The 23,619-nt window shown below is 35.3% G+C and overlaps 1 protein-coding gene across 1 annotated transcript in view; it reads right to left on the reverse strand.

The window, feature by feature from the left end:
• The window catches only part of LOC145692017 (inter-alpha-trypsin inhibitor heavy chain H4-like), a 208,836-nt gene that overhangs the window by 145,244 nt on the left and 39,973 nt on the right, over window positions 1-23,619 (reverse strand). Inside the window, exons 5-6 of the mRNA XM_081767316.1 lie at window positions 17,841-17,958; window positions 10,255-10,436 (exon numbers count right to left, since the gene is read on the reverse strand). Coding sequence (XP_081623442.1) covers window positions 10,255-10,436; window positions 17,841-17,958 — 300 coding nt within the window. The remainder of the gene's footprint in view (window positions 1-10,254; window positions 10,437-17,840; window positions 17,959-23,619) is intronic.

Genomic DNA, 23,619 nt, shown 5'->3' on the forward strand with positions numbered 1-23,619 from the left:
AAAGATAAAAAAATAAATCCATATATATATATATAGGGTGTCCCAGGAGGAAGGATAAATACTTCGGAAAATGGTAGTATGGGTGATTCTAAGCAAAAAAGTTCATATGAACATGGATCCTAATCTCAACGGCTTTAGAGTTACAGGTTGCGAACCATTTTGACTTCATGTTGCTCATTGCTCACCCTGTATTAGTTCTACAGAGGTATGACATAGCGTATTTAAAAGGCCATGAAATGGCCTTTCCAAAGTTAGGCAATATGTGGCTGTGTTGTCTTTGGAAGAGAAGTTAGAGGGATATTTCAGAATCAGTGTTGCCATCCAATTTCTTTAAATAACCTTAACTTTCCCAAATTTTCCTCAATAGCTTCCCTTTCAAAGACAACACTGTCACATATTGCATACCTTTGGAAAGGCCATTCCATCACCTTCCGCATCCGCTATGTCTCACGTTTGTTCAAAAAACACAGGGTAAGCAATATGTAATATAAAGTGAAAAATGGTTCACAACGTGTAGCTCTCAAACCGTTGAGATTAGGACCCATGTTCATAAAAACATTTTTGCTTACCATATATATATATATATATATATATATATATATATATATATATATATATATATATATATATATATATATAGATAGATAGATAGATAGATAGATAGATAGATAGATAGATAGATAGATAGATACAGATATAGATAGATATAGATATAGATATAGATATCGACAAAGTTATTGTACATAATATCGTATTATATGAGTAGTTTCTCATATCAACCATTTATGTTATTTAAAAACATCTACACATTCAAAATCAATGGCATCGGGATTTCTACTTTAAAACCTTTTAAGACTATAGCTGAGCATAATCACATAAAACTATTATGCTACTGAAGAAAGCTAAGAATATAATATTTAAGTTTACGATGAGAAGACAAATTCCCATTTAGTACAAAACAAAAGAATCACGATCTTCCATGGCCAAGTTATCATTTGAAACCAAATTGAACCTTGTGAGTCCTTCACACTCATAGATTATTGGTATAAATTGTTTTCACTTGCGCTATTCATAGTGTCCATTCTCTATTTAAAATCAAGACTTCACGTACGTTTAACATTTAGTTCAAGTTAGAGTTCAGCATAATCATGATACTTATATCTGGATACAAATGTAACAGCATAGCAGCCGATACAGTCACAAATTGACGTATTAGGTTTTTACTTTTAATACAATGTGTAAAGTTGATAGCTTATATCTTTTGAACCAATAACAATAAAGACATGAGACTTGAAACAAATATAAGAGTGTTCTATGTAGATAGGTTTGAGATCATACGCAAAAAGTTGAAAGGTATGATAAGTAGATCTTACAAATTATACATTAGTAAGGTAGAAAATAATATAATTGAGAATCCAAAAACATTTTGGAGTTTCATAAATAATAAAAAGAGGGATAACAGGAAACAGAATCAGATGACTTGTGAAGGTAAATTGCTTAATTCCAGTAAAGAAATTGTGGATTCTTTTGCAGATTATTTTAAGTGTGTTTATTCCTCTGATTGCTCTTCTTATACAATTTCTGAACCGAGTTATCAAGAAACAACCCACTGTTTAAATATTTCTACTATCAATGTAAAAGACTACGAGATATCTGTAAAAAAATTAAAATCAAGTAAAGTGAGTGGTTATGATGAAATACCTACTTATATATTTAAAGCATGTGGGGAAGTTCTTAGTGTTCCACTTTTATATATATACAATAGCATCTTGAAATCTCAAATATTTCCAGATATTTGGAAAATTAGTGAAATTGTACCTATTTTCAAGTCGGGCAATCCATGTGAAGTAAACAATTATCGGCCGATTTCACTTATATCTGTTCCTTCGAAAATATTTGAGCAAATTTTGTACCAGAAAATTTTTGAGCATGTTAAATCTTATATATCAACTTATCAACATGGCTTTTATCCGAAAAGATGTACTGTTACTAACTTGGTCACATTTACTCAATTTATATCTGATTCTTTCAATGATGGCTACTCTGTGGACGCAATATACACTGATTTTGCTAAAGCATTTGATAAATTGGATCATACCATTTTGCTTCAGAAGTTGTCTAATTTTGGTTTTTCTTATGGATTACTAAAATTAATTTCTTCTTACTTAAGCAACCGGAAGCAGTTCGTAGTATATAAGCAATTACACTCTTTTATGTTCAATGTAAATTCAGGTATACCACAGGGATCCAATTTGAGACCATTGTTTTTCTTATTATTTATAAATGACTTACCACGTGTTATTAACTTCTCAAAATGTCTTTTATTTGCTGACGACCTTAAAATTTATAAGAAGATAACTAATCAACTCGATTGTATTGAGCTACAACACGATATAGATAGTTGTTACATATGGTCGCTGCAAAATAAACTTAATTTTAATATAAAAAAATGCTTAGTCTGTACATTTTCAAGACAATGTACTCCATACATCCATGAATATGTTATGAATCGTGAAACATTAACCAGAGTAAATTTTACTAAAGATCTGGGTGTATGGCTAAACAGCAAACTTACATACGAATTACACATTGAAAAAGTAGTTAATGAATCTTATAAGGCACTTGGTTTTGTGCTACGAAATTCTAAGGTTTTAAATATTCAAACTGCATTCAAGCTATTTAATAGCTATGTAAGAAGCAAATTAGAGTACGCAAGCGTGGTATGGAATCCTTTTTATCACTGTTACATTAAGAAAATTGAAAGAATTCAAATTAAATTTTTGCGACATATGTATTACAAGAAATATAGAAGATCTTCATATGAAGAAAATATTTCTTATGATAATTTAGTTAATGAATTTACTTGTGACACATTAGAATTAAGGAGAGAAATAACAGATCATTTATTTTTGTATAAAATTGTAAATGGCCTTCTGGAATGTGATGAGTGTTTACAACTATTGAGCTTCAATGTTAAAATGAAGGCGTTACGTAATCGGCAACCATTCTATTGTAAGAAATCTAATTCAGTGTCTCATCAAAACTCACCACTTATAAGACTCTCCAGGAAACATAATAATGCCACTAAAGGAAAAAATGAAATCGATTTTGCAATGACAATGAAAGTATTTTTGGTGAATTTAAGAGAGAATTTAAGTACATGAAATAATAGTACTTGTAATTGTGAATAACGCCAAGTATTACTAAATTTAGAAATTATTTTGAAATATTGAATTTATATTGCCTTAAAGAGATTATTGTTGTGTATTTTCATGCATATATGTTTTTGCTTTGCTTCGATTTATTGTATTTTATTCCTTAAGTCTTTTTTTCTTATTTATGCCTATTGTAATTGGAGCTTAAGCTCTGTTATAGGTGATAGAAAATAAAATAAAATAAAAATAAAATCATGACCAATGTTAGAATTTGTAGGGTTTTTGTGTAGTGACGAAAAAAAGTATCGAAAGTGTAAAAAAAATGTACAAAGTGAAGAAAATCAATATTCAGTTAAAGAAAACTGATTTCCTGCGGTTAATACCTGTGTGTATGTGCAGTATACATCTACATTTATCTATTGGTGCAAAAATGTGACAAAGTTCATGCAGTGTCGCCATGTAAAAAAGGCCATTTAATGCAAGTCTGTAAAATGGGTGTTCTTTGACAGAAACGCGGCCCCTACCAACACTGTTGTCATAAAATTACTCCAACAGGTGTGTTTTAGATTAGTTAATGACAAGCAATGAGAATTTGCACATAATTGATAACCTGAGTTTTTATGCCAGCTGTCAGGTGGATATTTTTTATCGCAATTTTATATATATATATATATATATTTACTCTATGTTTGCTTTCGACTTTAAGCCAATATCTGACGTAAGAAACAAATGAAATACGATTCACGAAGTTCGGTTGTTAGCCTCGCTCGGGGTTGAAAAAAAAAGAAAAGAAACAAGGCCACTGATCTCGCGCTAGAACGTAGGGGTCTACTAAATTAAATCAGCGTTTCGAAATTGCATCGTGAATCAAAAATCTGCATAACGATTTTATACGTATTTAGCCAATGAAGAAAGCGCTATATCAATCCTTGAACACAGTAATATCCTTTGCAAATAATAAAGGATGAAAGTTCCATGCAAATAACAAATAAATATCATATATATCTAATAATCATGTGCACACACACATTCAGTATTTGCACTAAACTACCAACTACCACATCTATGTAAATACACAAAGACATACATAATATAGGAACCTACACATTGTCTGAACTGGTCAAATGAATTCACTATTGAACTTTAATTTATCATTGTCACTATTTTGGGCTGTCGTGGGGGAAAAGTGTTAAAATTAAACAATCGAAACCTTTGTACTTCAGGACCTACATTCTCTAGAAGTAAATGTTGCCCAAACGGGATTTTTCGGGTCCTTTTCTGAAGGAAATGGAATCTTCGGAAATGATTTAATTAACCCATGATATCCTACTAAGCAAGGAGGACTTCCCTATTAGATTTTACTCATGCATATTGCAAAGCATGCTAACACGGATAAACACAATATTATACACTACCATTGCATAATCTATCCACACAAAATACTAAGCTAACTATCTATCTGTCTACGCAGGTTACCTTACAAGTTTCATGAAAAGATGGGAAAAAGATCACTGGGATCCAAATCTCCGTAAATTGTTACTTATCACTGACAAGAGTAAAGAAAATTCCCTGTCTCGATGCACATTTCCTTTTCGTTTCTACTACTGTCATGGCCAGTGGCGAAGAATCGTAAGAGGCCCGGCCTACCAATTTACTTTCAGAAATTATAATTTATAATTAATTCATTTTCTTTGCACAGAATGTATGGTAATTTTCTAAGTTGAAAAAAACATTGTTTGATAAAGAAATCGTGGTTAGCACCACTGCTGGGAGGCTCACTGAGTAGCGTCTCAGGCGGCAGTAGAACTACATCCAAGTTACTCAGAAAACCCCCCGAGACAGAACGTGTTGGTAATAACCTGCGAAAGAGACCGGCCTCAGCGCTTATTGACTTTTATTTCCACATAAATCGTTTCTCTCGAGAACTTCGATTTCGATTCGATATATCAAACAAATAGAAAGCAAGAGAACGTAGGGTCCCATTCCGTACCAACTTTGCTTAATTTTGCGGACTCTAATGCAATGCAAAAGCTGGAACAAGCAATTCCAAAGGTGCTATGTCTATTATCATAAATTAATACACCTTTATTCTGTTACGTTGGCGCAAACCTGTACGAAATCAGACTCGGTGAGTTAATTAGAATAGAGTAGAGAATGTGCGTTTTCGAGATATTGTGAGTGGCATTTTTTCTTATATTTGCAAAAGTGAATGAGAGAAAATGCTAGTAAGTGGAAAATATGAACATAATATAATTCCTATTAAAGAATCTTATATGTCAGTGATCTTTTGAAAATTAATGTGTTATTAAGGAACGAAGACCAACGCCTGTGTTGAAAATAGAATAAACAGATGGCAAGAGAGTTCTGCATGCATTGGTACAAAGAATTATTTGGAGTTGTTGACATATAAAGAGCAGCGTATGGAAAAAATATTTAAGTATGATTCTGCTTTTAAAGGAGAATTAAGTGACAAACATAATGACTTGATTGAATGCTTGTCATGTGTTTTGAACAATATAATTAAAGACGAAATTTTCCAAGCAGAGTTTGAGTACAAGTAGACTAAACAACATACTTTCCTTGTGAAGCGCAGATAATGTGATAATCCATCTTCCCCACCCGATCACTCCCAATTAAAACAATTAAATTGTATTACGGCGAATTTAAGATCAGCTGTGAGTCACATACTGTACGTGAATTTCATTATAAAAATTGAGATGCGTGATCGAATAAGTGCTGTCGATGGACTACAATTACGTTCAATTTATGTAAATTTGTCTTCTTGCGTTTCTGTAGTAAATTATTTGTCTAATCTGTATCATTATTATTATTATTATTATTATTATTATTATTATTATTATTATTATTATTATTATTATTATTATTATTATTATTATTAATAATAATAATAATAATAATAATATTAATAATAATAGTAGTAGTAGTAGTAATAATAGAACATTGGGCCTGCCCTGTTGAAACTATCACCCTTCGCCACTGGTCATGGTAGTAGTTCCACAAATTATTGTGAATTTTGTAATTGAATCTTTTTGCTTTAAATTTTAAGTTCTTGTGGAAGTTTCAGTTCACAAGTACTGTTGGATGCTTAAATTTCATCTATGTTAATTCTAAATTACATTATTTTTAATAGTCCGTTGTATTTTTAACAAATTTCTGGAGCTAACGTCTACGTGGCTTCTCTCGTCAAGTGTTCGCTAAAGAAGACGCTATCATATCGCGCCAACAACTGAGGTCGGGCCAGGTTGCCAGAAAGATCAGTATTTTAGCGCATAGCTGAATAAAATTGAAAAAAAAAATGTTAAAAAGTGGATAAAACTGGTTTTAGCCAAAATATGGCCATCTCATCGGGTTCAGGGGTCATGGTTATCCTATCTGATTCGATATTGGCAAAAGATTTGGAAGAATTTACACCCAATTTCTAAGATGTGATTTACCTTCTAAAGCAATTCATAAATCATGATTACGTAATTGAGATACCCATATATGGAAAGTGCTTATAATGAAATAATAAATAAATGAAAAAGATATCATTTTTAATAAAGTACGAGTTTAAAAAATCCTACAAATCCAAAATTTTTCCTTGCTTAATGTAAAACGAAAATTTATATTTAAAATACGAGTAGCTTGTACCCTTAATCGTTAGTAATATGTATAAGGTCATATAGGGTGAACCAGATTCTTATGATATGGGGACCAGTACTTAAAAAAAATTCTAGACGATATCTACAGATTGATTATTTTGTGCTCTCCCACCGAGAATCAAACACGGGACGACGCGCACAGAGGGATCACTCGGTAGCTACTAGACCAGCAGGGAGTACATATATCACTATAATCGAAATTAAATGACAATATACACAATCTGATACTTAAAAGTGTTTAGTTTTCATATTAAATGTGTAAATAAATAAATAAATAATATGTTTCGACAGAATAAATAGTTTTCATATACAGTATGTAAATAAATAAATATATAAATGTTCCAACAAAAAATACTTTTCATAGAAAGTTTCTAAATAAATAAATATACAATAAAAATGTTCCAACAAAATAAATAGTTTTCATACAAAATATGTAAATAAATAAATAAATAAATAAATAAAATGTTCTAACAGAATAACTAGTTTTCATATTTGGTCTAGGAATTAATTCGTGCGGGTGGACAAGAGATGGCGCAACGAACGGAGCGTCCCACAGTTCCGTGTATCCACACATGTGTTGCAAACCCCTGTCATCGCGTATCGTTTGTAGTATAGGGCAGTGGATTAAAGCGTCAACAACACCAGTTTGTAGTTAAGTGAACATGGCGCAATTTGTGCCTGATAAAGTGTTTTTGCGGGGTGTCCTGCTGCATTACTTTAACATGCAGAAAAGTGCGACTGAAAGTCATCGTATTTTGGTGGAAGTGTATAGTGACCATGCTCTAGCTGAGCGAACGTGTCAGAAGTGGTTTGCACGGTTTAGAAGTGGTGATTTCGGCTTGGCAGACCAAGAGCGAGCTGGACAGCCAAAAAAATTTCAAGACGAAGAATTGACAGCATTGCTCGAGCAGGATTCGTGTCAAACGCAGGAACAACTTGCAGCAGCATTAGGCGTTGATCAAACAACAGTCTCCAAACGCTTGAAAGCCATGGGAATGATTCAAAAGATGTCACATTGGGTTCCACATGAATTGAAAGACAGAGACGTTGAAAGACGAAAAACCATTTGCGAATTGCTGCTTCAACGACAGAGCAGAAAGGGGTTTCTGCATCGAATTATTACGGGTGATGAGAAGTGGATCCATTACGAGAACCCTAAACGAAAAAAGGCCTGGGTGAAACCAGGTGAACCAGGTCCATCACAACCAAAACGAGATATTCACTGTGCAAAGGTTATGCTGTGCATATGGTGGGATATGAAAGGTGTGGTGTACTATGAGCTGCTGCAACCGGGTGAAACTATGAATGGAGAACGTTATCGACGACAATTAATGCGTTTGAAGCAAGCTCTGGCCAGAACACGACCAGAATGGGAGAACAGACATGATAAACTTATTGTTCAACATGATAACGCTCGCCCACATGTCGCAAAACCGGTCAAAACCTATTTAGAAAATGTCGGATGGGAAGTTTTACCCCACCCGCCGTATTCACCAGACGTTGCTCCTTCGGACTACTACTTGTTCGATTGCATGAACAACGATTTGATTGGACAGCGGTTTACTTCTTCAGAAGATATCGAAACATGGGTCTCTGACTGGATCGCTTCCAAGGATGAGGACTTCTTTCGCCACGGAATCCGTACATTGCCTGACAGATGGGCGAAAGTGGTGGCTAGCGATGGACAATATTTTTCTTAAGGTATTTATGTATTTTGTGTTTGTACTACAGCTTCAATGTGTGCGTACCAATCGCACGAATTAATTCCTAGACCAAATATAAAGTATGTAAATAAATAAATAAAATATTCCAACAGAACAAATAGTTTTCATATAAAGTACGTAAATAAATAAATAAAATATTCTAAGAGAATAACAACTATGAAACGTATCAAATTAGCAACGAACAATAACACAATAAAATTTTGATGTGCTCAATTTCCTCTTAAACTACGCATAAAAATTTACCCTCAATCATATAATTTTATGTTATCTATGGATTAATTTATGTTTTATCTTTGAACAATATTATAAATAAACCAAAATGAATGTTTAAGACTGAATGCCATTTTCGGTTATAACTCATTAACCATATTATATTGTTGTCTTGCTTTGTTGTAATTAAAAATCTTGATTAATTTAAACTTCAGTATCAGGTTCTTCTTAGTAGGTTGAGTGATTATCGTACAGATCATTTTTTTAGGTTTACAACAGATAGTTTTTCTGTATTTTCTCGAAATTCCGCATGAGGATTTACACTCACTCACACATCATTTTGTTGTGCTCGATATGATCTATGAATTGGTATATATCGGGTGTTCTAAAAATGGCGGCCACTGACTACAGAGCCCTATTCTACAAGTCAAAATAAAGCATATATATATATATATATATATATATATATATATATATATATATATATATATATATATATATAATTGTATACCTTCCGAGTCCTCGTCTGGAGACGCGAATTGCACTATGTGGCAACGTCACAGATAAAGAATCATGGAGTAGATGTGCCAATCCATCAAATAGTTCCATCGATTCTCTCCAGATGGCAGTTAACGGTAATAGACGTGGACAATAGCACTTATTAGCGTAACAATCGATGTAACTGCTTGATAGATTTGTAAAACAACGCTAATAGTTCAAGTTAATCTGCAACGTTGCCAGGTAGTGAAATTTTGATTCACCATAGCGGCTAAAGGAGACTCTGAAGGGTATACCATTACGTAACATTTTCCCTTTAGTTTGACCTGAAGAATAAAGCTATTTTTAAAACATCTGATATATATATATACAGAGAGAGAGAGGGTTTCAAAACAACACCGACAACGTTTGGGAGGTGATTCCTGACACTCTGACACCAAGATAAGACAAAAAGTATAGACCAACCTGGATGCACAAATGCTTCCTTTCGGAATATAGACCGCAAAAAGATGAAAAAATTAAATTTAAAGACCCATAGCTCCAAAACTATGGGTCCTACCGTAGTCGGGTCAAGACTTCACTTAGGAATTAGTATGTGCACTATCCAAAAATACATGTTTCAGGATCCTGCGGTACTCATGCAACAGTTTTTGTAGAGGAAATTTGGCTACGGGTATATAATTTGAAGTACTCACCAACCATCTTTATTTAAAATAAAATGTCGCGGAAGTACCGCAGAATTCTGAAACATGTATACTTGGATAGGGCACCTACTAGTTCCTAAATGAATTCTTGACCCAACTACGGTAGGTCTCATAGTATTGGAGCTTTGGACCTTTAAAGTTCATCATTTTTTTCATGTTTTCGGCAGCCTATAACTCCGAAAGGAAGCATTTGTTACACCCAGGTTGGTCTATACTTTTTGTCTTATCTTGGTGTCAGGAATTGACTTGCCTATTTTTTTTTATATAAAATTAAGTCTAAAATAATAGAACTACTAGTTACCAATGCTTCTCCTCCTGCATTTTTGTCCCTTTCTACATCGTACAATACAACGAATTGTCCAAGAGTCCCTTGTGGTAAGCTGTGTGTTTCGGAGAGTGAAATTTGATCTTCATTTGATGGATTGAATTTTACTTCTATCTCGTTACTTGATATTCTGTTTACTATCGCTATCAGACCCACTTCTGAGGAAAGAGAGTAATACAGATAAGTAAATATACGTTGGTCTCATAAAATATAGACCCTAACTTTGAACATTATTTTGCTAGTATTATTTAATCTAAATTTTAAAATTTCGTTTCATTTGAACTAAACATCAATTGAATCTTTATACCAAGATAGAAAATATGCGTTGTTATGATTTCTATTTCCTTTCAACCTTGATCAAACTTGAGGACATTTATGTTTCTTTCATTATCTTCCTTTAATTATCCTTTTAAAGTACAATAATATTTCGTTATATTCCTTTCATTATCCTTTTAAAGTACTATATTATCATCCTTTAATTATCCTTTTAAAAATACTGTATTTCATTATCCTTTTAAAGTATTGTATTTCGTTATCATTTTAAAGTACTGTATTTCAATATCTCCTTTTCATTATCCTTTCAAAGTACTTATCTCGTTATTATTTTAAAATACTGTATGCTCTTATGTTCCTTTCATTATCCTTTTAAAGTACTGTGTTTCGTTATATTCCTTTCATTATTCTCTTAAAGTCCCATATTAAGTTATCCTCCTTTAATTATTCTTTTAAAAATACTGTATTTCGTTACCCTTTTAAAGTATTGTATTTCGTTATCCTTTCAAGGTACTGTATTTCAATATCTCCTTTTCATTATCCTTTCAAAGTACTTATCTCGTTATTATTTTAAAATACTGTATGCTCTTATGTTCCTTTCATTATCCTTTTAAAGTACTGTGTTTCGTTATATTCCTTTCATTATTCTCTTAAAGTCCCATATTAAGTTATCCTCCTTTAATTATTCTTTTAAAAATACTGTATTTCGTTACCCTTTTAAAGTATTGTATTTCGTTATCCTTTCAAGGTACTGTATTTCAATATCTCCTTTTCATTATCCTTTCAAAGTACTTATCTCGTTATAGTCTTACCATTATCCTTTTAAAGTACTGCATGTTCTTATGTTCCCTTCATTATCCTTTTAAAGTACTGTGTTTTGTTATATTCCTTTCATTATCCTTCTATACCTACGTTAATACTAGCTCCCGTCCTTCTTAGTGTTAAATAAGGATAGTGAAACTCAAGGCATTTGTACAAAAAAGTATGTTTATTTAGTTTAACAAGGTACATTCGTGAAGTGTCCCCTCGGGATTCGTATAAAATTTATTTAATTGTAAAGTTCTCCGTGGCCTAATGAATATTGTACTAAATTTAGCGGCCCATACCGGGAACGTGCATATTTATGGACCTTCATATACCCGGAATGAATCATACACTACTATAACGCTCGGACACAAAATTGCTTTTAGTTTCTTTAAATGTAACTGGACATGAATGTGGGAATATGCAAAACAAATTGGATCAAGTACTGATTCTTTAACACATGTTACCTATCCCGGCCGCCATATTGAATTCAAACTTCGGCTTTTCAAATGGAAATGCGTGCATGCGATACATCAAATTCATGAACAATTTTCTCGGAAATTCATTGGTGTAGTGAGTTTTGGCGTATCTTGTACTGTTTGGAAGGTATTACATGTTAAATCTCTCCAGGTACTTCGCGAATAGACATCAGTTACGCTTACGTTCTTGATGTTGACAAATCAAAACAATTTCTAAGTGGAAAAATACTGTAGGTATAAGCAAACTCTTTGCAACATTGGTGTCATAATCTTATTACGTACATTTCTATGAGTGATTATTGTTACTTCCATGTTATGCTGTAATAAGAAAATATTGTACTACGGTCAAAATGCCTAATGTAAATCCCGATACGACCAGATTTTGAAGACCTACGATTTCCGTATTGACGTTTGCATGTCTGTATGTATGTACATTCAGAGAATATTTCGTCAATGATAAATCACGTAAAAAATTATATATACACACGGGAATCTGCACAACTTTCTATTTGATTCAATATTCGTGAAGTGCCTGACATTTAACATGCAATACCTTGAAACGGTACAAGCTACGGTAAAACTCACTACACCAATGAACTGTCGAGAAAATTATACATGAATTTTATGTATTACTTCCATATATTCCTATTTGAAAAAACCGAAAATTGAATCTAATATGGCGAATCTAAGATGGCGGGTGAGGTGAGTAATATGTGTCAGAGAAGCAGTACTCTATCCAATTTGTTTTGCATATGCCCTCATTCACATCTAGTTACAAATAAAGAAACTAAAAGCAATTTTGTGCCCGAGCGTTATAATAGTGTATTATTGAATTATGGATATACGAAGGCCCATAAATATGCACATTACCAGTATGGGCCGCTAAAATTAGTACAATACACATTGAGCCGCTGAGAACTTTTCATTTGAATCAATTTTACACAAATCCCGAGGGAATACTTCTCGAATGTACCTTGTAAGTCTCTAATTGATCTATTTTGAAGCTTAAAATGTTACAGTTAATATTATTTATTGCTGCATAAGTTGAGTATTTGTTTATCTTGAAATAAGACTACATCATAACAACTACATTCCTATATTGCTTATACTAAATTAAGATAAACTGCACATTCTACTGTGTATGTGATCAACGTGACGATGCCCAGACTCAATTTCAAATAAGGGAAGCGGTGGATCAGTGGTAGAACGTTCACCTCTGGTGCTTGGAGTACCAGGTTCGATCCCAGCCCCCACTAAGTGAACTTTGTGGTGGACAAACACCGCATGCGTGGGTTTTCTCGGAGTTCTGCCGTTTCTTCCTACTTTCTTCATTCCACCATTTTCATTCATTACCGGTACTCATCATCACCGTCTCCTTTAGCCTAACCGGCATAACTGTGGGATGTAAAACTCAAAGATTTCATTTCATTTCATTTCCAATTTCAAACATGCCCCTATTCACCATACTCTTACATTAGCGTAAAAGACAGTAACTTCATTCACTTATGTTGTGGGTCCAGGTAAATAGCAACATTGTATTTTCATTTAACACTGGCCCCGTAAAGAGTGTACAGCCCAAACGATTAGTACGATTTAAAAAATCCCTTCACTTTAGATTGAAACCATCATATTTGGAGACGATTTTTCCTGTTACGTTTTGGTATAACTCTGATAATAACAGAGTTACCCTATGTCCAGAGGACTCTTGAGACACGCTGTATTTTCAAAATTCCGCTTGTAAGGGGAGAAAACAGTCCAATTTCTAAAATATTTGAAATCTGTTATTATTTATTCACAAAGTCTGAAATGTGAGACCGCTTCAGTTGGGGATGACGTATTTGGCAAATAACCAACTTTAACAAAAATAATAGCACGTGTGAAGAACAGAAATAGGGATACACTACATTGGAACTAACTAACTAACTAACTCTATGGCATACGGAACCCGAAGCTTCAATGCTCTCCACTGAATTCTATTCTTAGCCTACTGGATCCAGTTTTTACTTTGTATTCCTATTTCTGGGAGATCCGTCTTAATATTATCCTTCTATCTGTTCCCTGGTCTTACTAATGGTCGTTTTCCGATTGGTCTTCCAGTTAAAAGTTTGAAAGCATTCCTACTTTCTTCCATTTTCGCTACATGAACTACCCACCTGAGCCTCCTAGACTTGATGACCCTAACAGTGTTTGGTTAACCGTTTAAATTTTGTAGTTCCTCGTTATGAAGTTTCCCCATTCCGCATTCCGTTGTCCGAATATTCGTCTCAGGATCTTGTTCTCAAATACTTTTAGTCTATGTTCTTCCCTCAGAATAAGCGACCATGTTTTGCAACCATATAGAACAACATGCATGATTATCGTTTTATATATTTTAAGCTTCAAATTCCTCGACAGAATTCGCGATGACAAGAGATTTTGAACTGAATAATAACACGAATTCCCTGCTTTTAGTCGACATTTAATTTCTTTGTAAATATGATTTTCGTCTGTTAATATTGATCCTAGATTGAAACAAGAGACAGAAAATATTTGATTAAGGGTCAATACAGGAAAAACTAAGTATATGGCAATATCTACAAAAATGAACGAACTTGGTGATAGAAAAAAGAAAACCTTTGATGCGGTGAAAAGCTTTATATATTTAGGTATGACACTGAATAATCAAAACAGAATGTACGATACAATACAGGAAAGAACATGCTACTGGTGAAGAGTAAAGTAATCAGTAAGAGTACAAAAATTCAGATTTATAAAACAATGATATGACCTGTAATCAGGGGTAAAAGTGGGTCTGAAAAGGTAGGGGGACGGTAGGTAGCGGCATGACGTCACGCCGTCCCCCTGCTTATCTTTGCCGATTGTAGTTTTTTGGGAACTGTGGGGTCGCCGTACATACTTTTTGGAGGCGGGGGACGGCGTCCCCTCCGTACTCCCCCACACTTTTACCTCTGACTGTAATAACATATTGAGCGGAAGTATGGACCATGAAAAAGCGGAATGAGAACATGCTCCGAATATTTGAAACAAGAATCGTAAGAAAAATCTAAGGACCTATGGAAGATGGTGAAGAATCGAGAAGAAGAACTAATGAAGAAATGGATGATATACTGAGGAATCAAGATATAGTCACATTCATTTAGGCTTAGATCATTTAGGCTTAGGCTTAGATTTAGGCGGTTAAGATCGGGAGCGCGGTGGCTCAGTGGTAGAGCGTTCACCTTGCTTGGGGTCCCTGGTTCGGTCCCAGCTCGCGCCGTGTGGACTTTGTGGTGGACAAACATTGTGCTCGAGGTTTTTTTCGGGGTTCTCCTGTTTCCTCCCACTTTCTTCATTCCACTATTTCACTCATTTCTCATTATCAGCGTCTTCTTTATCCTAACCGACATAACCGTGGGACGTTAAACTTAAAGATTTCATTTCATTTTTTTCAACGGTTAAGATGGTTCTTACATGTGGAGAGAATGACGGACGACAGACTGCCGAAGTCCTGCACGAAAGAATGTATGCATATATAAAGGAAGAGGAAGATGGATGTACGAAGTAAGGAGGGATCTGGAGCAGATAAAGACCAAAGAATGGACTAATAAACTGAAGAACCGAGACGACTTAAGTTGAGTTGATTTTGAGTTTAACGTCCCTTTCAGCACCGAGGCTATATGAGACGGGAGAACCGAGACGAATCAAGGCTAATTGTTGAGGAGGTCAAAGCTCATATAGAGCTGTAGCACCGTGTAGTAAGGTAAGATAAGGTTTCAGCCTTTTCGAAAATTTCAATCCCAACGGAGAAAAGGGGGTCATTTCTATAAGATCTCAATTTCTTTCCTTTTCTTTTTCTTAAATGAGAAAAGTACCCGATGTGAGGATTCGATTAAATTGGAGGTGTAAAAATGGGTATATGAACTCTTGAATGAAAGTACACGTAAGGTAAGGGAATACGTACTTTTATAGGTTTGCGAAAATTCCGATTCTAAAGGGGTATAGCTGGGCCAATTTCTATAATATTAAGATCTCATTCTCTTTATTCATAAAATGCTTAATGTAAGTGTTTATGTAAGTTGCAGGTGAGATATTTTTAATCTATATTATAAAATTGAAAGTGACTATGTTTGTGGCTCTTAATCTCTTGAACAATCCGACCGAACTCGATAAAATTTTCAACAGAGATGAGGTAAGAAACTGGGATGATTTTCATCATATCATTTTGACGGTGCAACTTAGGAGAGGGGGAGGGAAATATATTTAAAAATGATCCAAAATGATCGAAAATGACCGATATTAGTGTCGAATGTATAGTTTTTCGAGGTCACTGAGAAGAACAGTGTCGCTTCCGATGCTGTTTATATCCAAATTAAGTTCCATTGTTTGGGGAGGGGAAGATATTCGAAAAAGACCGATATTAGTGTCAAATCCATAGTTTTCCAGGTCACTGAAATAAACAGTAACACTTCTGATGCTGTTTATATTCAAATTCAGCCACTACTTGGAAAAGGGGAGATATATAAAACTAATCGAAAATGACAGATATTAGTGTCGAATCTGTAGTTTTCGGGGTAACTGAGACTGACCGATATTAGTGTCGAATTCGTAGTTTTCGAGGTCGCTGAGACTAATATTGACACTTCCGATTCCGTTTACATCCAAATTCAGGCCGGCAATTTGAATAGGGGGAGATACATAAAAATTATCAAAAATTACCGATATTAGTGTCGAACCCATAGTTTTCGGGGCTACTGAGATGAACAGTAACACTTCCAATCTCGTTAAACTCCATTTCTGTAAAAACAAAAATAGCTTATTTCGCGGGTACCAAACACATGAGATAAGAAGTTGTGCATTTAAGAATTTTTCTTTAATCCGTCGAAGCAGGTAATCGAGGATAGTATTATTTAAATTTTAATTAAAAATAAGGTAACACACATTTCAGCATTTTTGAAAATTGTGCACATGAAAGGGGAAAGAAACGCAAACTGTACTGTCATACGAAAGAGTGACAGTTATAACGCTAATTCTCTCGTAAACTAAGTTACATATGCTCTGATTCTAAATATTTATGCAATACACGAGGTTACCTGGAATAATTCAACGCAATAATACATTTCAAATATATATTATTGTCCTTGAATGTGTAACTTGTTCGACACCTTAAAACAGCGTTTCCTAACCAGTGTGCCGTGAATGAGCCGCTGATGTGCCGCGAGGAATGGAAACAAAATTATTAATTTTATAGCAATAAAATTGCAAAATGTCGGAAAAAATATATATTTGTATTTCACATTACTATGAACCTCTACTATGAATCTACAATTTTAAGTTTCATACCGGGTTATTGTTCTGTGCATTTCTAATGTTGAAAAAAGTATTTGTTATAATTGTTATGACCATTACTGCTTCTTTATTGTTGCAGACTATTTCGTAACTTGAAAATTTAAAATATCATTCACTCATTTCGACAAATTACCTACATTTGTGTTTTAAAAGTAAAAGAGATTTGTTTGTTTGTTCGTTATTTAATGATCTTCCTTCTTAGTAAAAGGTTGGATACAGTTTTTAAAAAGAAAGCATATTTTTAGAAACCAGAGTCCAATATTTCATTGCGATTGTTTTCTATTTTTTAAATTAGAATGAAAAATAAGCATAACGATTTACCACGGGGAAAAACCAGTGTTCGAGCTTTCTTCTCTGTGAGAAGGAGATCAATAATCACAGAAAAAATACCAATGTGTTTTATATTTCCAAATAATAATATCTATAAGTGTGCCGCGAGAATCCAAGTAACATCCGTAGTGTGCCGCAAGTTGAAAAAGGTTGGGAAACGCTGCCTTAAAATATGGTTATGACATCATCTGTTTGGCCTTCAATAGTACAACGCAAAAGACTTATTTTGTCCCCTCGCAAATGCTGTGTACAAGGTTTTATAGGATTGAAGAATACATATATATTCTGCAGCTGATCTTTCTCTTAATTCACCTATAAGAAGAAAGAAAGAACATGAAATAAGTGACTTACCATTTATTTCACCATCATCTGTCGATAGTTCCAATCCAGTTCTTAAATCAGGAATGTGAAAGTTTCTGATTTCTCTGGATTCTACGATTCTGATTGTAACACTAAGGATAGGGACTACCTGGAAAAGTAGATTTGTAAGTTTCATATATATATATATATAAACAAAATTCTTTAATATTTAAAAAGTCTTTTGTCATTCATTTATTTTTGATTTTGTTGGAACTGAGGATAAACAATAATATTTTCTGAAGGGTAGGAAACTCATTTTCAAAATATACTGGGTGTGGCCAAAAGTCTAAGCTGGGCTAAATATTTGAGAAACTGTCTCTTGTAGGTACAACGGGATGTTAATTAAAGATATTACAGCACTGTCTGTCACCAACTCAGGATTAGGATATCGCTCGTTGAAGACGGTTGCTATTATTAATGAACTGCGTCCTCCAGCCAAAAGGATAATTTCGATTCGTTCCTCTCGAGTTAACATCCCGTGATTCCAATATGGCGGACGACAACCTTAACCACGTCATATTTCCCCTCCCACCAACATTAATCCCAATTGACTTAAGATCAACTGCATTTAGAGTTTCTCAATTATTTAGCCCGGTCCAGACTTTTGGCCACACTCTGTACTATTTGGTTTTAATGTGAGTTTTCTTATTCACTTTAGAAAACGAAAGCTCTGAAAAAACAATAGTAGGATACACCAGTAGACAATAGAGCAGCCATTTCTAACTGAATGATCTGGGACGTTACAGTTTGCAGTTCGGATTCTCAGTAAACTTCTCATACAGAGCAAGGAGAAGACTTACTGAGAATCCAAGTAAATGCAACGCTAACTTGGGCTGAATTCTCAGCAAGTTAGCGTTGACATAACACCGTGATGAAAGGCATAGTCAATGGTTTTGCAGATTCGTAAACTTAAGACTAATCAAACACTATTATCATTTTGTTTTATTCCATTCCACCTACGGCATTCCTTCCAGTTATTTGCTCATCCAGTTCTCTTTCTCCTGGTAATGATCGTAAAAGCCAGTTCGTACGTTAAACATTCAGGAGTTGGAAATTACTCTTCTGGCCAGTCTGCCCTCTATTGTTCGAGATAGTCGAATTCACGTTTGATTGTGATGCTGCCCTCACGTCAACCAATCTGCTGACAGTAACGTTACGAACTCTGTAGTGTAGGAGCCCGAGAAGAGAACCTTTTCTCGTCCGGTGAAAGCAAACTTCTCACGGGAGATTTGGCAGCAAAGTATCGCGAGATCATTGGTTCATTCCAAACGTCAATTTGTCTGCCATATATTACGCGACAGGAGATTTATCATATTTGTCATCTGAATAACATGCAAGTATGATAATTTCTAAAATTTTGATGAGCATAAAAATTTATTTTGTTAATAATAATAATAGGCATATTCACCCCGAGGACCAGGACATTTGTTCCAACTGCTAATAAGGAAGTCTACTGTTAATAAGGAGCAGCCACAAAATTCCTAGGGTCACCATAATGGGTGTCAGCCAGTTTCGGCTTGTCAACTCTCTCTCATAGCATGCAGTGGAGCTTCAAAAGAAACATAACCCAAATTTCCTCCTAGCTTGCAGTGGAGCTCTATTGGGAACTTAACCCCTCTCTTAGCTTGTAATGGAGCTTCGTGATTCTATTTTCCCGCGTAGCTTGCATTGAAGCTCTGCGGGACTCCATCCACCCTTTTGCACACAAAGGAGTACAGAAGTTGTTCAGTCTACATTTGGCCAATTTCGACTTACCAAAAAATTTAGACGAATCTATGGCGCTAGGTCCGTAAGTGCTCGATGTGTTTCCCTTGGTTCCTAACAATAGCCCAACAGCGTAATTTCCCGTGTAATAGGCTTCTCTAAAGAACTGGGAGGGGAATCTTGTCCCATTTCCTTTGCACAGCTTTCCAAAGTCCTTCCACAGTTGTCACACGCTGTTTTCCCTGCAGCAATCCAAATCCACAATAGTCCATAGGACTTGCATCTGGAGATTTAACAGGTATCTTTATACTACTTGCCTCCTCGATCGCCCTGTATTATGCGAGGGACGATCGTGAGGTATGTGATGAGGCCTTGTCCATGTGAATGCGCACCATATTGGCGTCATTTTCGTACATTGCTCGTAGATCGGCCGCATGATCTGCTCCTGAAAATTCTGCGAATTTATTTTGCAGTTCTTCGCCACCCTGCGAATCTTCAGTTTACCTCGGTAACAGTAGCCAGTAACGACCACGAACCCTTTCGGGAAGGATTCTTTACAGACACGGACCCACCTTCTGAAGTTCTTGGCGCCTTTCTCTCGGTACATGATGGCTCTCGGTTTGCCGCAGTCGGAAAGGTAAATGCTTCATGCTTCATCGAGCGTTACGACGTACATCCAGATGCCGTTTGTACAGCTTCCGGGTGTTACACTTTCGTTCCTTTTGGTGGGCATCCGTGAGAAGATGGCCGCGAGTTTTCATGACTTTTTACAGCTTGAATTGATGGTGTAACGTCCGGCTCACAGTCCCCAAAGACACGTCAAGACGATTAGCCATACACCTTTGTGTTGGCAGATTTTCTTGCATTGACATTTTTCGAAGTTTCCTCTGCATGGTGGAGGTGGCCTTGGTGCATTCCCGCATCCTAGGCAACTTCGTTGGTGATCCAAATAGTGGAGCTTCGTTGCCCTTGTACTTTTTAATAACATTTTTTTATTCCACTTAAACTGATGTTTCAAACATGCTTCTTGCACTTTTTTCTAATGACAGAAACACTAAAGTGGGCGTCATAAAGAGCCGCACCATAGCTTTACCAAAACCGGCACAGAGCGGAAACCCACACACTTAGAAACAAATTTAACACAACACTCACAACAATGGTCCTGTTTTGCGCCTTATTGTCGTCCGCGCGGAAAAACAACTCCGTTCCCAGGAAGCCACTGCACAACACTGCAGGACGCCACGAGCCAGATCGGGTGAGTCCATTCTGCCCGGGAGGGAAAAGGAACGAAATCGGCCAAACGTAGGCTGAACAACCTCTGTATCTTACCCCGCCTTACTCAGCTTGCAGTGGAGCTTTGCGAGGAATCTTTCCGTTGGTTATCCGGCCTTGGGACACCCACTTATGCTAATTAGTAGTGAAACTTTGAACTTATTTATTGGTATTATACTGTTTTATATCAGGATGTTCTGTAATAAATCTGGTAGTGGAAGAAAGCGATTCCGGTGTTTAATTGCTCTCTCTTCTAACTGCTTCAGCATATTTTACAATATATTTCTCGTCTCGTGCCCTTATCCCGGGACATTCTGGTTCTCAGAACAGAATCTTTATAGTCCGGGAGCAAGTGGTATAAAATCGCACGTCCGTACGATTGTGAGACATATTTTTTTCTTTTTGGTATACATTAGCTGTGACAAATTTAGATGTTGCCAAGTGAAAAAATTTCGCGGGCCAATATCGCAACAATTTCAAAATGGCGGCTGAGCTATATATAAAAGTGTTCGTATCTCCGCTACTTCTTATCCGATTTAGATTATCTTTTTTCTAAATTGCAAGTCTATATTGGAACAATATTTTTAGTTATTACACTTATTGCGCTATCTGAAGAGGTTTTTCAGTTTTAAAAGAAAAAGTTATTTTTACCTCTAAAATTCCCTTTGTAGTCTCTGTCCGAGTTATTTGTCAAGGTACCTTGGTAACTCTACTTTTAAAATTACATGTACGCTTTAGGACATATTTATTGCCACTAGACTATACATTTCACATACTAGATTTTTTTCGGCTTTTATAAGGTACAGTATGAACGTTTTTAAAGTAATGATCCCATATGAAACAAATACAAAGAAAATTCCTTACAAAGAATGTTTTCATATTATAAATCATATACTCATTCATAATCAAACTCACTACTGCAGAATATTTCACCAAGTGTGCTTCACTGCTCACATACAGCATAATTTGAGACACATTACTAAGAGAAGCTAAAACTCTTGTCCATGGTGGAAAGACTACAAGGTGGTTGCATGTGCATGTCGCCTGGGGCGCTGTCGTGGCTGTGACGTCATCTGGGTTACAAGGGACAACCGGAAAAGGCGCGGCATTAAGTGACAAGTGGAAATTCTTTGTTACTTTGTTCTATTAAATGATATCGAGAATGCCCAACTGTGCAGTGTACGGCTGTAGTAATTATTACAGAAAAAGTAAAGGAACTAATATAAAACACTTTAGATTTCCTCAAAAAGAGGGGGAATGTCTCCAGAAACGGATTTTAGCTTGCAGGCAACAGGACAAAATAAACCTAAAATATGGTAAGTTTTACATAAAAATAATAAATAAATGCAATGTTAAATGAAATTCTATAAACACGATTTCATTATGTAGTTTCTTTTTAGTATTAATAGTATGTAATAGTGGTATATAGGGCTACAGTAGCTTGTGTTGATTCTACATACAAAAATCCAATAGTACGATTTAAAAAGACGAACTTCGAGATAAAACGCTGATTCGAGATCATGAGGGAGGGGGAGCGACAGAGAGGATCATTTCTGTCATCATTTCCTTCTACATAAGATATTGGGACAAAATTTTCCCCACAGAGGCAGGCATGTAACTTGAGAAGGGAGGCACGATGATCTAGGGGGTTTACCTCCCTCGAGTTACGCATATGGAGAGCATTGAACGCGTTAAAGTAATTCAGATCCCATTTCATTCTGGAGGACTGCATTCCCTGTAGCCTCGGTGCTGAAACGGGACGTTGCACTTGAAATTAACTAACTAATGAAAGGTTCGTAATAACGATTAACAGTTACAAAGATATATAACAATGTATTAGATCAAGAGAATAAAGTATCCACCTACCATGTCAGGGCGACATTGTCGGGACATCTTTTACACTTACATTTTGAAATTTTTGTTCATTTTAATCATAATTTTGGATAATTATATATACATATTTAGGGGCCCCTCCAGAATTACAAAATTAAGAATGACTGGTAAATTTAAAAATATGGTACATTGTCGAACAATCAAGGAAGCACTGTGGCTCAGGACAGAACGCTCACTTTTGGTGCAAGGGATACTGGTTCACTTCCCGGTCAAGTGAGTTTGTGGTGGACAACATCGTGTGCGTGACCGTGAGTTTCTCGGGATACTCCCACATTCTCATTCCACCAATATCCACGTAATCATTCACTTGCATTCAGTGGCGTAGGGAAGGGGGGGGCGGAAGGGCCGGGCCCCCCCAAAGAGGTCCGACAATGTACTTTAGTACTTTGATGTTTGCATTTTTTTATATATATTTTTATGTTTATATATTTTTTTGTTTGTAATTTTTCTATATGTACCTGTAACAGCACTTGCCCTCCCCCCCAAACACACATCCTGGCTACGCTACTGCTTGCATTTATCGTTTGTCTTTAGTCCACGGGACAGAAAAGAGAAAACTTATCAAGAAAATGAAGAAGATTATGTAATTTTATGGTTTATATGTTTTCTAATATAGCTGTAAACACCCCTATATAGTCTTCACCTACGCCTAGTACTTTGTTTCTTGCTTGAAATAGTCATGTTGATGCAATTTCTCTGTTTGAGGTGCTTTGTATATACATATTTATTTCTATATATTTTTAGAACATAATAGTATATGTAATGTTCTATTTCGTACAAATGTTTAATAATACAATTTGTTGTGGCGTAAATTTTGACACCAATATTCAAAGAACTGTCAATTTCACCAAACCTTTTGTTCAAATACAAATTCTATAAATAAACCATCAGCGATTTCAAA

This window comes from Thermobia domestica, chromosome 8 (genome assembly GCF_964235325.1).
Source record: "Thermobia domestica chromosome 8, izTheDome1.hap1.1, whole genome shotgun sequence".
In the NCBI taxonomy this organism is placed as follows: Eukaryota; Metazoa; Arthropoda; class Insecta; order Zygentoma; family Lepismatidae; genus Thermobia; species Thermobia domestica.